This window comes from Odontesthes bonariensis, chromosome 11, assembly GCF_027942865.1.
Source record: "Odontesthes bonariensis isolate fOdoBon6 chromosome 11, fOdoBon6.hap1, whole genome shotgun sequence".
Lineage (NCBI taxonomy): Eukaryota > Metazoa > Chordata > Actinopteri > Atheriniformes > Atherinopsidae > Odontesthes > Odontesthes bonariensis.
In genome coordinates, this window is record NC_134516.1 from 6,366,455 (window position 1) to 6,383,386 (window position 16,932).

The 16,932-nt window shown below is 45.3% G+C and overlaps 1 protein-coding gene across 1 annotated transcript in view; it reads right to left on the reverse strand.

The window, feature by feature from the left end:
• The window catches only part of LOC142391527 (kalirin-like), a 69,394-nt gene continuing 52,462 nt past the window's right edge, over positions 1–16,932 (reverse strand). The window contains exons 40-57 of the mRNA XM_075477360.1: positions 16,702–16,863; positions 16,422–16,617; positions 10,216–10,272; positions 10,034–10,137; positions 9,830–9,961; positions 9,630–9,743; positions 8,417–8,487; positions 8,273–8,339; positions 8,089–8,192; positions 7,938–8,007; positions 6,166–6,252; positions 5,938–6,030; positions 5,069–5,119; positions 3,113–3,190; positions 1,776–1,961; positions 1,510–1,681; positions 489–634; positions 1–416 (exon numbers count right to left, since the gene is read on the reverse strand). Of these exons, the coding sequence (XP_075333475.1) occupies positions 231–416; positions 489–634; positions 1,510–1,681; positions 1,776–1,961; positions 3,113–3,190; positions 5,069–5,119; positions 5,938–6,030; positions 6,166–6,252; positions 7,938–8,007; positions 8,089–8,192; positions 8,273–8,339; positions 8,417–8,487; positions 9,630–9,743; positions 9,830–9,961; positions 10,034–10,137; positions 10,216–10,272; positions 16,422–16,617; positions 16,702–16,863 (2,076 nt within the window). The 3' untranslated portion in view covers positions 1–230. The remainder of the gene's footprint in view (positions 417–488; positions 635–1,509; positions 1,682–1,775; positions 1,962–3,112; positions 3,191–5,068; positions 5,120–5,937; positions 6,031–6,165; positions 6,253–7,937; positions 8,008–8,088; positions 8,193–8,272; positions 8,340–8,416; positions 8,488–9,629; positions 9,744–9,829; positions 9,962–10,033; positions 10,138–10,215; positions 10,273–16,421; positions 16,618–16,701; positions 16,864–16,932) is intronic.

Below are 16,932 nucleotides of genomic sequence, written 5' to 3' on the forward strand. Positions count from 1 at the left end.
GCCTGCAGGTCTACAGTAAACCGGACTCTGAGCCTGCAGGTCTACAGTAAACCAGACTCTGAGCCTTCAGGTCTACAGTAAACCGGACTCTGAGCCTGCAGGTCTACAGTAAACCGGACTCTGAGCCTGCAGATCTACAGTAAACCAGACTCTGAGCCTGCAGGTCTACAGTAAACCGGACTCTGAGCCTGCAGGTCTACAGTAAACTGAGCCTGCGGCCTGCCTGCCTGTCAGTGGGTTTTCAGCACACTCCGGGCCACCCAGCCTTCGGCTGCGGGCGAGTCGCTGTTGGCCGGCCGGTAAACCAGACTCTGACCCTGCTGATTGGACGACAGAATCTGGACCTTCTCCCCCCGAAACACAGAGATCTCGTCCTCTCGCACTGCCACGAAGTCCTGCAGCACCAGAATCAGCTCCTGGAGGGTCAAACGGGACATTTAGAGACCACGACAAGCACTGATACTACAAATACTGACAGAGATCCAAACCTGGTCGTCCTGCTCACTGACAGGAAGAGGCTGGGCGGCGTGGCCATTAGGAGTGGGCGGGGCCGACGGCGGTCGCCCTGACGACAGCGGACGGGTCACAGAGATCCCGCCCTCTTTCCTCTGGTACTCAATGGGTGACTGGAGAGCTGTGACATGCAAACAAGTCGTGTGAAAGCATCCCTGCTCACAGCTTTACTGTCAATAACACTTATTATTATTATGGTTCGGCCATAAATGGAGGTGATTTGAGGTTCAGTGGGATGTTTGGAGGATATTTAAGGATGTTTTAGGGAGATCTTATCCCGGTAAAATCAGGAATGATGGAGAAAGCAGATAAATGGGGGTTAAAAAAGGCAGAATAAAGAATGTTTGAGTACTGAAAAACAAGAGTTTTTAACTGTGATTTAGTTTAATTTGAGAAGGTTTGATTGGGATGGTGCCAAGTTTGTTTCAAGGTTCAAGGTTAATTCAATGATATTTAAGGAGAGCTTAAGAAAAACTTTAATCCTGAATTTAGTTGTTGTGGGAAGACTGAAGAATAAAAGAGAGATTGTATGTTTTAAGGTTAAAGATCCTGGTTCTAAATCCATCTTTCAGCCAAACGAGAGTCTCGAGTTGACTCAAGGATGGCTCCAGGAAGCAGAGGCGTGATTCAAGGATGTTTCTGACTGTTTTCAAGAGAAATAATTCTGATTTAAGACACTAAAAACTTTGATTTAAAGAGATTCTGAAAATTTTTCAGTTCATAAGTAACCACAGATGTTCAGTTAGGATTTAATTCTGATTTCAGGAAGCATATTTGTGGTGGAAACAGTGATATTTCAGGGAAATTCAAGGATAATTCAGGGAAATTCAAGGATATTTCAGGGAAATTCAAAGATATTTCAGGGAAATTCAAAGATATTTCAGGGAAATTCAAGGATATTTCAGGGAAATTCAAGGATATTTCAGGGAAATTCAAAGATATTTCAGGACTAAGTGGTGAATTCAGGAAGTTAATTTTCCCAGGAGCTGGGCCTACCCGACAGGAAGTTGTTCTGTGCATCCAGGAGTGCGGCGGTGGTCTCCACCCAGGTCATCTTGATGCTGGCGGAGGACGCCTGCAGCGTGAAGCGTTCGGCCGAGCCCCGGGACCACAGCACGAACTTACAGGGGTCGCCGTCCACACTGTCCTGCATCGCCAGGTAGCTGACCTGATCACACAGGAGCAGGACAACAGCACCGTTACTCTGAGGCTCCGACCGGCGGGGGGGCAGTGCCCAGCGGGGCGCTGTGGACGGGCCTCACCTTGATGCTGTTCTTGAACTGGTATCCTGGGTTGTTGGAGCCTTTGCGCAGCAGCTCGCTGAAGATGATGATCTGCTCGAACAGGAAGACTCGGCGCTCTTTGCTGCGGGACAGGACGCCTCCGTCCTGCTCCCAGACGCAGAAGGTCTCCTGCTGCAGCAGCTTCCCCTGAGACGTCAGCTTCCCCTGGACGAGACCCCCGGGGGAGAGTTTGGGTTCATCCAACAAAGTGCCAACATGACTGCTTGTGGTGATAAAAGCTGACAGCAGCATTATCATTCTGTTCATCTCTTAGGACTCTGTATTTATCTTCCCTTCACATGAATTCTTTAGATCTTTTTACATTATATTAAACGTTACATTATATTAAAATTAGGGCTGGGCGAGTTAACTCGTTATTATCGCGTTAACTCTTTGATTATTTAACGCGATAAATATTTTATCGCGCATTAACGCAAGTTTTATTATTTATTTACTTTTTAAATTTTTATAATAAATTTATTAATTTTTCTTACTGTTTTCGGCAGAGAGAGGGGGAACAACATGCAGCACAGGGCCGTCTGATGCGGGACTTGAACCGGGGCCAGCTGCAGCGAGGACTATAGCCTCTGTACATGGGGCGCCTGCTCAACCCACTACGCCACAGACCTGTTTTATTATTTATTTTATTATTGTAAAAGTCTGTTGCTCACAGGCTTTTATTTTGTAAAAGTCTGCTGCTGTCTGCTGTGGAACAGGAAAAGAAAGTAATCGGCGGATCCACCAAACATGGAGAAGGGTACGGAACTTTTACTCGGCCATTTTCATGTTAAAGTTCTTCCAGACGGCGGAGTCGACAGAACCAAAGTCATCTGTAAACTCTGCCAAGTTGAATTGTCTTCTCAGCGTAGTAGTTCCAGTCTAAAATATCACTTAAAGGCAAAACACACAACTGATAGCAGCAAGTCATTCAAGGAAACAGACAGTGGAGCGAGGCTTCTACATAAAAACTACAGAAAGATGCTGATGTTAAAAGTGTGTTTGCACAACAAATGTTATGGCACTTTCATTCATATGGCAGCACATTTAAAATAAAACTAAATGCTAAAAGATATACACTACTTTTCAATTCATATTTGGATTTTGCGTACAAATGCGATTAATCGTGATTAATCAGGGAAATCATGTGATTAATTAGATTAAACATGTTAAACGTTGCCCAGCCCTCGTTAAAATCTTTTAAATACCCTTTTGGAGGCTGTGCCTACATAAAAACAATGTTTTTCCTGAGGAAGGGGACATAACGCTGCGACAGAGCGTCTAACAGAGCTGCAGACGGCTCAGATGCTCGGCTGTACCTCGTATCCCTGCAGGCGTCCCAGGTTCATCATGTCGTTGCAGCGTTTGGGAACCAGTGACATCAGCTCCACTGCTTTCTGCACACAGCACACACTCAGAAGTTAAATATTACAAAGGTTTGTGGTCCTCCACAGAGGGAATCCTTTCTCATCTTCCTCACAGGGCCGACAGAAACAGCTTCTCGTCTCCCAGGAGACGGAAACAGCTGGAATACAGGATAACTAACTTCTACTGACCAGCAGAGGTGGGTAGTAACGACTTACATTTACTCAGTACTTACATACTCATTTACTTGAGTAAGTTTTTGAAAAAATTATACTTCTAGGAGTAGTTTTAAATCTCTATACTTTTTACTTTTACTTGAGTAGATTTGTGCAGCAGAAACTGTCCTCTTACTCCGCTCCATTAGGCTACACTGCAATAAGTGAAATCTAAGTAAAAAGAAATCTTAGATCAAAGGGATATATGCTTATTTTTTGTCCGATAAGATAGTTCTTCTTAGTAAGCAGTTTTTATGTTGGACTATTTCACTTGTTTTTAGTGTTTCTGTCCTTAATGATCTAAATAAGATATTACTTGTTACTGAGATTTTATGACCTGTTTTGAGTAAGTACATGCTTGAAGCTAGAATATCAACAGTTTCCAAGCTGGTTTCAAGAAATATAAGGCCTAATGCATACCACTATGTCAAGATAATAGCTCTAGCATTTACTTAATTCAAGAATATTTTTAAAAATATTGAGAAAGTAGGCCACATGTATTTAATTAGAATCAAGAAAAATGTACTTGTTATTAGTTAAAATACACTAATTTGTGGGTTAATTGAGATTAAATATTTTTACTTTTTAAAAAAAATCTTGACAAGCCACATTTTCTTGTTCCATTGGCAGATAATTTAGCTTTTTTTAAGCAAAATACACCTAATTTTTGTACTTTTTTTTCTTGTTTTTGAAAGCTGGCTTTTTGCAGTGTACAATGAGCTGGTTACTTTTCTTCTTACCTCTTTGGTATTCTACGCCTCATTATTTTCATCCCCCGCGTACGCCTCATTTTAATGTTTTATTCTGACAGAGAGAGAGACTTCCGCCAAAGGCTCTACCACCTGACTGTGTTCCACCAATCAGACGCAGCCGTGCAGTCTGGTCACGTGACCATACTCAATCTCAGCGGCGGGACGGGTTAGCTTTAGCATTAGCAGTCGTAGCAAACAAACAAAGAAACAGATGAAAAATGTCAGAACCAACGGTGGGAAATGAAGACGCAGACGAGGCCTCATACTGAAAGCATGTTTACCTTACAAAGAGTGAGAAACAGCAGCTACATTATGTGTCTTCTGTGTCAACCAAAACAAACGCACATTTCAGCAGAAACTCAACATCTAACTTGAGGAAACATGTAGCGCTAAGTTTCCTAAACTCGTTTTTTTACCCCATGGATAGATGAATGTTTGTTTTTTAGGTTACATATGGGTTACATATGTTTGAAACATTTCCTAAGTCTCTTTTATTTTTTATTGAAGTAATTGAATTTACCTGGATTATTTTAATTTAAGCTATTTTGTAATTAATTAATTAATTTTAATTTATTTTATCAATTGGATGAACTCTAATTTGGCTAAAGATGATTATTTAGTATTTTTGTCTGTCTGATTGAATGCTTGTGTTAACAAATAAATCAGACGTTACTCAACAGTTACTCAGTACTCGAGTAGTTTTTTCACCGAGCACTTTTTTACTCTTACTCAAGTAATTACTTGGATGACTGCTTTTGACTTTTTCATATTATTCTGACGTAACAGTACTTTTACTTGAGTACAATTTTTGGCTACTCTACCCACCTCTACTGACCAGCCACCGGGGAGTGACGCAGATATTTCGGCTTCACTTTATGGACCCTGTGAGATGGCTTTAGAGAGGAAATGATCAGCAGAATCCAGAAGCTTTTCTGGAACTCACCTCGCTCTCCTCACAGTCCAGTCCGGCTTTAGAGGTGTACTTCAGGAAATCCTAACGGACGGAAACAGATGATTCACATTCATCAAACTCCATTAAAGTCACGCCAAGCACGATATAAACGTCAGAAAAGAGTTAAATTTGCTCTTTTTTTTCTGTGGGGAGAATGAAATCTGGAAATTTCCCGTGATGGGAAAAATAATTGGCAGTGATCCCTAAAAAAAGTTTAGTAATTACTAAAGTAATGAGACATTTCTGAGCAGCACTGAGCTGCTGAAGGAGAACCACTCAGGTTCTAAAAGAGCTGGTCCTGAATCAAGACCCTCAAGGTCCTGGTCCTGAATCAGGACCCTCGAGGTCCTGAATCAGGACCCTCGAGGTCCTGGTCCTGAATCAGGACCCTCGAGGTCCCGGTCCTGAATCAGGACCCTCAAGGTCCTGGTCCTGAATCAGGACCCTCGAGGTCCTGAATCAGGACCCTCGAGGTCCTGGTCCTGAATCAGGACCCTCAAGGTCCTGGTCCTGAATCAAGACCATCAAGGTCCTGGTCCTGAATCAGGACCCTCGAGGTCCCGGTCCTGAATCAGGACCCTCGAGGTCCCGGTCCTGAATCAGGACCCTCAAGGTCCCGGTATTGAATCAAGACCCTCAAGGTCCTGGTCCTGAATCAGGACCCTCGAGGTCCCGGTCCTGAATCAGGACCCTCGAGGTCCCGGTCCTGAATCAAGACCCTCGAGGTCCCCACAGGTCCTGACCCAGCAGGTCCTGACCCAGCAGGTCCTGACCCAACAGGTCCTGACCCACAGGACCCTTAAGGCTCAGTGAGTGTTGGGACGGCGGTTCCTGAGGACAGAGGCTCAGTCCACACACACCTTGAGCAGCAGCTGGTACTTGGTGATTCTCTGGATGGGCTTGATGAGGTAATCACTGATGGACATCCTGCAGCTGATCTCGTGCTGGATCTCCTGCAGGTCAACAGAGGGAGTTACAACTTATCCGGCATTTACCGAATTCCACTGGAGAATCAGCTGATTTATGGCTGAAACCTTCAGATACAAGACGGTTCCATTCCCAGAAAACAAAAAGAGAGACTTTGTTACCTCAAAGAAGGTCTCGTACTCGACGACGATGAACTCGGACCTGGGCTTGTTCTGACAGTAAACCACGTACATGTGCAGCCGACGCTCCTGCAACAAACACAGAACCCGGGTCAACACGGTGGAACAACGAGGGAGCGATCCACCAGCCTGGTGCTGGAGCCATGAAATACGCCTTCAGGCCGGCAGTCAGCTGGGTTATAGTCCCGAGTCGAGTCCTGTTCTGTGTCAGAGAAACCATGAGGATGTTGAGCCTTAAAAAACAGTCTTTGGTTAAGTCCCTGATCAGATCCTGAGTCAAATGCCCAGTCCAAGACTTTCAAATCCAGTCCAGTAAAGATCAGCGAGTCTTTAGTCCTCTGTAAAGTCCCAAAGTCAGGTTTCAAGTCAAGCTCTGATTCAATAATAGATACGGTCCGAGTCGATTCAACTGTGATCCCAACTTAGGTCCAAGATCAAGTTCTGAGTCAAGACCAAACAGTTCAGAGACCAGTTCCAAGTGAATACCAACAAGTCCGAGTCAAATTACAGTCGAGGACCACGACTAGCATAAGATTCTGGGTTTGGACCAACCGGTTCAGAGCTGGAATATCTCAGCTCTGAACCGGTTGACTTGGCTGTGGACTTTATGGTTTTGACTAGTGAGCCAAACACATCCAGTTCATAGTTAGGACTGACAAGTACGTAAAGAAGTTCCAAGTCGAGGTCACCGAGTTCCTAAGTAAGTCAAAGTGAAGCTCCGAGGTAAGTCCCACACCAGGTACAGAGTTAAAGATCTGGGACTCCTAAGTCCATCTTCCTGTTCAAACCAGCAGGTTCAGATCAGGGGACTCAGTATTCCCCATTAAAGTCCAGGGCTGTGTTCGAAACCGTATACTTCTCCTACTACTTCTACTACTCATACTAACTTTTTGAGTTAGTATGCGAGTTTGAGTCAGCGAGAAGTTCCCGGATGCATACTAGATTCTCCGAAATGTTGGGTATGCATCATGAGGTTACTACTCATACTCAAAGTACCCAAGATGCAACGTAACGTGACGTCGCAGATCGTCATTTCCTGTCAAAACGGCAGTTTCAAGCTAGCTACAACGAGGGTAGGTTCACTTCCTGTTTTCAAAACAAAAGCACCAATTGTACCGTAATGGCTTTCCCTATGATAAAAGGCAACGGGTATTTTATTTTGTGAAAATAACCGGAAGTGCGTTGCTCACTGCGGCTAGCTTTAGTAGCGCCGAATTCGTGGGAACAAAATTGTAAATAGCCGGTATTTTGTCAGGTTTTCAACACGTTGGGGATCTAAACGACTACTTTCTCACCTGAAAATGTTTCAAATGTTGCTAAAGTTTACAGAGTTTAGAGCTTAAGAGAAATCAGCTTCAGGCCGGCTGATTTTGGCTCGGGCAGGAGCGAAATGCATTGTGGGTAAACGCTCTACATACTCTCTGATCGATGAGTATGCAGTATGTAGTATGCAGTATGTAGTATGTAGTATGCAGTATGTAGTATGCAGTATGTAGTATGTAGTATGTAGTATGTAGTATGCAGTATGCAGTATGTAGTATGTAGTATGTAGTATGCAGTATGTAGTATGCAGTATGTAGTATGCAGTATGTAGTATGCAGTATGTAGTATGTAGTATGCAGTATGTAGTATGTAGTATGCAGTATGTAGTATGCGGTTTTGAACACAGCCCTGGTCCATCTGGAGACCATGCGAGGTCAAGCTGGGATTGACCTCCGGCTCTGTTTCGGTGACTCGGTGCTCGTGGCGCTCACGTGTCTGATGAAGAGGTCGGCCAGCAGGTCGTGATTCTGGACGCAGCGCTCCAGCTCCACCAGGAAGAAGCTGAAAGAGAAACACACCGTGAGCCCGGCGGCGTTCAGCGTGGCGGCGGCGGCGGTTCAGACGTGCGTTTGTGTGACGGACTCGCGGTGCCAGTCGTAGATCTGCTGGATGTTGCCGAAGACGATCTTGTCCTTCCCCCTCAGGTCCTCTGGGATCCCTCGGACCTCCAGCCGGGACATGAAGCCCTGCGACAGCACAACAGCTCTGTGGTGGGTTCGTTCTCTCTGCTGCGCTACATCATTCTGACATTTGATTGGCGTCTCACCTCTACGATCACTCCCAGGTCCTTCACATAGTCCTTCTCTGACTGGACCATCTCGTTCACCACGAACCTGCAGACACACATTCACATAGGTGACACGTTCCCGGTGAGTTCCGGTTCATTCTCTATCCGGAGCTCTGGGCTTACATGCGTCCTCTCAGCGCTTTGTTCCTGTGTTCGGTGTCCGACTCGTTGGATCCCTGATCAGAGTCCAGAGCCTGGGGAGAGATAAAGAAGCGTCTCTGAGGGGCCTCTCGGTGCTGCTTCTTGTCTATAAAACCTCTCAGGCTCAGGTTATCTTTCACTTGGAGTCTTTTAGCTGTTCCATAGCTGAGGCTCACATTCTGTTAACTCGCTATTATCGCGTTAACTCGCTATTATCGCATTAACTCGCTATTATCGCATTAACTCGTTATTATCGCGTTAACTCGCTATTATCGCATTAACTCGTTATTATCGCGTTAACTCGTTATTATCGCGTTAACTCGTTAATTATTTAACACCGATAAATATTTTATCACGCATTAAAGCAGGTTTTATTATTTATTTATATATATTTTTTAAACTAAAAAAAACGTACAATTTTTTTTTGTGCCTTTAATGGATTATGAAAGTTCAGAGAGACAGGAAGTAGGGAGCAGAGAGAGGGGGAACAACACGCAGCACAGGGCCATCCGATACGGGACTCGAACCGGGGACAGCTGAACCCACTACGCCACGGACCACCCCTATTTTATTATATATTTTTTTATTATTGTAAAAGTCTGCTGCTCACAGGCTTTTATTTTGTAAAAGTCTGTTGCTCACAGGCTTTTATTTTGTAAAAGTCTGCTGCTGTCTGCTGTGGAACCGGAAAAAAAAAGTAATCGGCGGATCCACCAAATATGGAGAAGGGTACGGAACTTTTACTCGGCCATTTTCATTTTAAAGTTCTTCCAGACGGCGGAGTCGACAGAACCAAAGTCATCTGTAAACACTGCCAAGTTGAATTGTCTTCTCAGCGTAGTAGTTCCAGTCTAAAATATCACTTAAAGGCAAAACACACAACTGATAGCAGCAAGTCATTCAAGGAAACAGACAGTGGAGCGAGGCTTCTACATAAAAACTACAGAAAGATGCTGATGTTAAAAGTGTGTTTGCACAACAAATGTTATGGCACTTTCATTCATATGGCAGCACATTTAAAATAAAGCTAAATGCTAAAAGCTATACACTACTTTTGGAGTCATTTTTGGATTTTTCGTACAAATGCGATTAATCGTGATTAATCAGGGAAATCATGTGATTAATTAGATTAAACATTTTAATCGTTGCCCAGGCCTATTAGCTTTACACAGGTTCATTAATCTGCCATCACTACCTCAGGGTTGTTGGGGTCCTTGATAATCTGCATGGGAGGTGGCAGAAGGGTGTGGCTTTCTTCTTCAGGCTCCTCCTCCCCGCCGCTCTGCCCGCCCTCGTCCTTCCTCGCTTTCTGCAGAAGCAGAGAAACATTTTTTTACTTTGCAGCTTCTTTTTTTTTGTCTGAACACGTGTTTGTGATCTTGTGTGGGTTCAAACCGTTTGGGCATTGATGGCGAGAGGCGTCGCCAGCTCTGGCCTGTTGTCCCGCCTCCTGGTCCTGATTGGAGGCTTTTTCTGTCCGTCAGCTTTTCCCTGACTCAGCCTCCGGACGGGACTGGTTAACCAGCGCTGCAACAGATAGTAACTGGTCATTAACACCTGCCCTGACCCCTGACCCCAGCACTGTAGTGATGCTGTTACCTTCAGGGTGTTTCCGGTTCCAGAACCACTGCGTTTGGGCCCCGGAGAGCCCACGGCGGCCCCTGGAGCTCCGCCCATTCCACACACAGTGGGAGAGGTGGCACCTGAGAGAGGACAAACAAGTCAGTGATGACGGCATTTCTGAACGTGGCGAGTTCTTTGGACGGCCGCTGCTGTCTCACTTTGGCTGCTGGGCTGAGTCTGGAGGCCCGAACCGTCAGAGTTGCACTGGCTGGAGTCTGCAGACACACAGGAAACACAGCGGGAATTAACGGCAACACGAAGCAGAAACACGGCGGGAATTAACGGCAACACGGAGCAGAAACACGGCGGGAATTAACGGCAACAAGAAGCAGAAACATGGCGGGAATTAACGGCAACAAGAAGCAGAAACATGGCGGGAATTAACGGCAACAAGAAGCAGAAACACGGCGGGAATTAACAGCAACACGATGCAGAAACACGGCGGGAATTAACGGCAACAAGAAGCAGAAACACGGCGGGAATTAACGGCAACAAGAAGCAGAAACACGGCGGGAATTAACGGCAACAAGAAGCAGAAACACGGTGGGAATTAACGGCAGCAAGAAGCAGAAACACGGCGGGAATTAACGGCAACAAGAAGCAGAAACACGGCGGGAATTAACGGCAACAAGAAGCAGAAACACGGTGGGAATTAACAGCAACAAGAAGCAGAAACACGGTGGGAATTAACAGCAACACGATGCAGAAACACGGCGGGAATTAACGGCAACAAGAAGCAGAAACATGGCGAGAATTAACGGCAACAAGAAGCAGAAACATGGCGGGAATTAACGGCAACATGGAGCAGAAACACGGCGGGAATTAACGGCAACATGGAGCAGAAACACAGCGGGAATTAACGGCAACATGGAGCAGAAACACGGCGGGAATTAACGGCAACACGAAGCAGAAACACGGCGGGAATTAACGGCAACATGGAGCAGAAACACAGCGGGAATTAACGGCAACATGGAGCAGAAACACAGCGGGAATTAACGGCAACATGGAGCAGAAACACAGCGGGAATTAACGGCAACACGAAGCAGAAACACGGCGGGAATTAACGGCAACACCGAGCAGAAACACGGCGGGAATTAACGGCAACACGAAGCAGAAACACGGCGGGAATTAACGGCAACATGGAGCAGAAACACAGCGGGAATTAACGGCAACATGGAGCAGAAACACAGCGGGAATTAACGGCAACATGGAGCAGAAACACAGCGGTAATTAACGGCAACACGAAGCAGAAACACGGCGGGAATTAACGGCAACACCGAGCAGAAACACGGCGGGAATTAACGGCAACACGAAGCAGAAACACGGCGGGAATTAACGGCAACACCGAGCAGAAACACGGCGGGAATTAACGGCAACACGAAGCAGAAACACGGCGGGAATTAACGGCAACATGGAGCAGAAACACGGCGGGAATTAACGGCAACACCGAGCAGAAACACGGCGGGAATTAACGGCAACACGAAGCAGAAACACGGCGGGAATTAACGGCAACACGGAGCAGAAACACGGTGGGAATTAACGGCAACATGGAGCAGAAACACAGCGGGAATTAACGGCAGCACGAAGCAGAAACACAGCGGGAATTAACGGCAACATGGAGCAGAAACACAGCGGGAATTAACGGCAGCACGAAGCAGAAACACAGCGGGAATTAACGGCAACATGAAGCAGAAACACGGCGGGAATTAACGGCAACACGATGCAGAAACACGGCGGGAATTAACGGCAACATGAAGCAGAAACACGGCGGGAATTAACGGCAGCACGAAGCAGAAACACAGCGGGAATTAACGGCAACATGGAGCAGAAACACAGCGGGAATTAACGGCAACACGGAGCAGAAACACAGCGGGAATTAACGGCAACATGGAGCAGAAACACGGCGGGAATTAACGGCAACATGGAGCAGAAACACGGCGGGAATTAACGGCAACATGGAGCAGAAACACGGCGGGAATTAACGGCAACATGGGGCAGAAACACAGCGGGAATTAACGGCAACACGAAGCAGAAACACAGCGGGAATTAACGGCAACACGATGCAGAAACACGGCGGGAATTAACGGCAACATGGAGCAGAAACACAGCGGGAATTAATGGCAACATGGAGCATTGGTGTGAAACGAGGGAAAAACAGAGAGACTAAGGGAACTAGAAGCAAGAAATAAGCGAATGTGGCATCAAAGAAGTGTCCTTGGATGAGAAAACGATCCCATCATTTAATATTTAACATGGAAATAAAAAATATATATAGTATATAAAAGTCTCCTGATGTTTCATGTGTGGCGGCACGAAGAAGCTCCGACATGAATAATATCAAGATAAGAAAACAGAAGTTGGGTCAGAAGGTGTTTCTTTTACTTCCTGATCTGCTCCCAGTCCAGTTTAAGTCCTATTTATCTGAAACACTCCAGTTTAAGTTTATCTATCTGAAACACTCCAGTTTAAGTTTATCTATCTGAAACACTCCAGTTTAAGTTTATTTATCTGAAACACTCCAGTTTAAGTTTATCTATCTGAAACACTCCAGTTTAAGTTTATCTATCTGAAACACTCCAGTTTGAATCTTCCTCACGCGCCACGGTAAGTCACGGAAACAACGTAAAAACGTCTGTTTTTTCCTGCCTCAGACGCACGGCGTTGGAGTAACGGCGGCCGTGGCGCCTGCAGACGGGTCGATGACCATGTGTCCTCAGGCTGAACCAATCCAGAGACTCCTGGACCAGTCGGGGGAACACGGACCCCTCCAGGTCACTGTGTCGACTCAGCAGGAATAATATGAAATGAGAACGGCTGCTTTATACATATTTAAAAGCTGAGTTTTACTCTGACACAATAATAACAGATGAGCAGCAACATCTGTGTGTTCAGATGAAACATTTTCCTCTCCTTTTCCATCAATCCTTCATTTTCTCTGAGCTGAACTTTGAACTCTTTCAGGAGACCCCTGACACCCTCCATGTAACATTTCCCAAACATTCCTGGATGTAAATGAGCATCCATCAGCCTCCCAACATGCCGGCTGTGGAAGCTGAACCTGGAAGTTTGAACCTGGAAGTTTGAAGCATTTTAAACACGTTCGGTCCGACTCAGGAATGTTGAAAAGCACAAAAACCTTTGAAAGAGACACAAAACACACCGTTTCCTGTCTTCCTCCTCGGATCACACAACTCTGTCCTTTGTGTGAGTTTGTTGCATCCAGATAAAGAAAACCTGCTCGTCCTGTACACACATACACACGTGCACACACTTAAACACGTGCACACACACACACACACGTGCACACGCATCGTTAAGGACACAACAGAGACTCAGTCACCTCGTTCTGTCACTCATTAACCAACTCACACTCTTATTCCTCTCAAACTCGTCTCTCTCTCTCTCTCTCTCTCTCACAGTGAACCCACCTCGCTCGTCCTCTCCCACAACCCATCCCCAAACGCCCGAACAATCCCAGCATGCACCTCTGCCTCGCCGCATGCTGCCACATGGGTCCGCTCAGATGAAAGACGGGAATGAGGACGGAAGATCTGACGGACAGAGATGTTTCTCTGACCGGAGCAGGATGAAAGTGCACAGCAGGGGGAGGTACGAGGGGGCGGGGTCATAGCCAAAGGGGGCGGGGCCAAAGCCAACGGGGGAGTGGTCTGGAGAATCTGTTCTGACAGATTAACCCCAACAAAAGTGTCATAGTTCACAAGTTAAAAACAATATGGAAAAAAAAAAAATCAATCATTAAGATCAATCAAAGCAATAAAACGGTTACAAATATTTGGAAGTTACACTTAAATGAGTAAAATGAAGACATTTTAAAAAAATATCTAAAATAAAATATAACAGAAATATCAAATAAAAGGAAAAATCATCAAATAGAGCAGCTGAGTAAAAATATTAAGGAAATAAAAAGGATAGCAGAAAGATTTCCGATAAAAAAAACTACTAAATCTTTATTTTAATTTACCTTTTTTTTTTTAAATTTAATTTAATTCTTTTTTTTTTAATTAATTCATTTTAATTTATTTTAATTTACCTTTAAGTTGGTTTAAGGGCGATAAATCATCTGCAGTGAGATCAGCAGCAGTAAATAATGTGAATGAATAAAACACGAAGTGAAATAAACCAGCGAGAGTAAAAATAAACTGAGGTGAAAACAACTTTATTTTTAAACTGCAGCTCCCATTGTGTTGGGAAGAAGACCCAGCAGGTGGCCACGCACCCCCCCCCCCCACCTCACACACGCTCGGTCAGGATGTTAAACTGCAGTTCCTGTCTGTGTGAAACTCCTTCATGTCAATGTTTAACCCTGAAACTGTCGCACCTCTGGACCTCTGGAGTGTTTACATGAGAATCATCTCGTCCAACCGGCTAACAGACGAAGTCTGGGACAAAGTTCCAATCAGTTCACTTTCACGTGGCCGCGTTGGAACTTTAAATGTCTTCTGTCAACACTGAGACCAACACTGACTGTTCGGTGACTCTGACTCTGAATGTGTTCGCAGTTATTTAGGCTTCTGTTACTTTTTTAAATGTATTTACTGTAACTTGAGAGGACATTTAGTGTTTTTAGGAACTATTCTTAAGGAAATTTGGCATGTTCTGAATTAGCAGTGAGGCCTCTTATTGTATTTGTTGTGTTGAATTGATTGAGTTGATTCTCCTGTTTGGTGTGTTTCAGCTGTGGGAACATGTGGTTTGTTCACTTTGTCACTTTTTGGGAACATTTGTTTACTTCTTCTCACTTCTGAAGACATTAAGCTCGTCTCATGTGTGGAGATTTGAATGACTTTGGGGCTTTAGAAGGAATTTTGTGTGTTTACTTTGTTAATCATGAAGAAAATTAGCGTGTTTGCTTTGTCATTTCAGAAGACATTTTGTGTGTTTTTGTTACCAATGTCGATTTAACCGGCTGTCTTAGGAGATGTTTGCTGTGTTTGCTGCCCACAGAGGGAACCACAGCAGGGCTGAAGAAGACACAGTTCCACTGATGGGTGTCAGTGAGCTGCTTTTGTTGGATGTATGTGCATCAAGCTAAATGTGCATTGAGCTAAATGTGCATCGAGCTAAATGTGCATCGAGCTGAATGTTCATCGAGCTGAATGTTCATCGAGCTAAATGTGCATCGAGCTAAATGTGCATCGAGCAGAATGTGCATCGAAGCTAAATGTGCATCGAAGCTAACTGTGCATCAAGCTAAATGTGCATCGAGCTAAATGTGCATTGAGCTGAATGTGCATCGAGCTAAATGTGCATCGAGCTAAATGTGCATCGAGCTAAATGTGCATCGAGCTGAATGTTCATCGAGCTAAATGTGCATCAAGCTAAATATGCATCGAGCAGAATGTGCATCGAAGCTAAATGTGCATCGAAGCTAACTGTGCATCAAGCTAAATGTGCATCGAGCTAAATGTGCATCAAGCTAAATGTGCATCGAGCTAAATGTTCATCGAGCTAAATGTGCATCGAGCTAAATGTGCATCGAGCTGAATGTGCATCGAGCTGAATGTGCATCGAGCTAAATGTTCATCGAGCTAAATGTGCATCAAGCTAAATATGCATCGAAGCTAACTGTGCATCAAGCTAAATGTGCATCGAGCTAAATGTGCTAAATGTGCATCAAGCTAAATGTGCATCGAGCTAAATGTGCATCAAGCTAAATATGCATCGAAGCTAACTGTGCATCAAGCTAAATGTGCATCGAGCTAAATGTGCTAAATGTGCATCAAGCTAAATGTGCATCGAGCTAAATGTGCTAAATGTGCATCAAGGTAAATGTGCATCGAAGCTAAATATGCATCAAGCTAAATGTGCATCGAAGCTAACTATGCATCAAGCTAAATGTGCATCGAAGCTAACTATGCATCAAGCTGAATGTGCATCGAAGCTAACTATGCATCAAGCTGAATGTGCAGAGATTCTGATGCTAATGCAAAGTGGCAGGTCCTGACAAACAAGACAAAAAGCTTTTATTGTTCACAGATGTAGGACGAGCACCCGAGGGTTTGTGTGTGTTTACAACGTTACAAACATGGATTTAAATATTTAGGGGGACAGGGAGGGAGAGCCAGGATGTGGGACGTCTGCTAACACTGAGGATGTTTAAAGCTGCTTCTGTCTGAACAGGAAGTGACATCGGGCCGACCTGGTTGTGCTGCAGCAGTTTGCTGACAGAGGTCCTATATTTCACCGTAGTGTTGGGCAGCTGTTTTTCAAGAACCACACGATAGCTGCAGCTTGTTCCACTGAGATGAGGCATCATGAACATCTTTCAGATTTCTCTGGTTGGGACAAACACCGACCAGGTGAACAACAAGTGAGCCAAGAAGACCGTAATCTGAGTACTCACCCCTCCCAGAGCTCACAGTGGAGGAGGAGGTGGAGGAGGAGGTGGTGGTGGTGGTCGAGGAGGAACTGGAGGAGGAGGAGGTGGTGGTACAGGTGGAGGAGGTGCTGGAGGATGTAGTCGATGGGATGAGGCCCTCCATGTCGGCTGCACTGTGGGAGTGTGACAGGCAGAGGGCGCTCATCGGCAGTAAGCCCTCCTGGGAGGAAGCAGATGTTTCACAGGTGACACAGAGTCGGTCATGCTTGTTATCTGAGGGGATCCTCCTCGCTTGGTTTGTTACCTGCTGGGGCGTTTGATCTGTGGTCCTGACCAGACACCACCCGGGTCGATCTGCTGAGCGCTCCACCAGCTCCACGGTCTGACCGCAGCGGACGCCGAGCTCCCCCGGTCCGCCGGCGCAGAAATCCAGCAGCACCACCACTAACTCACAGCCCCCTGAAAGCTGCAGACAAACAGATCATCCTGTCACTGCCACTCAAACCTGAGGATGGAAAAATAACTGCAGACATGT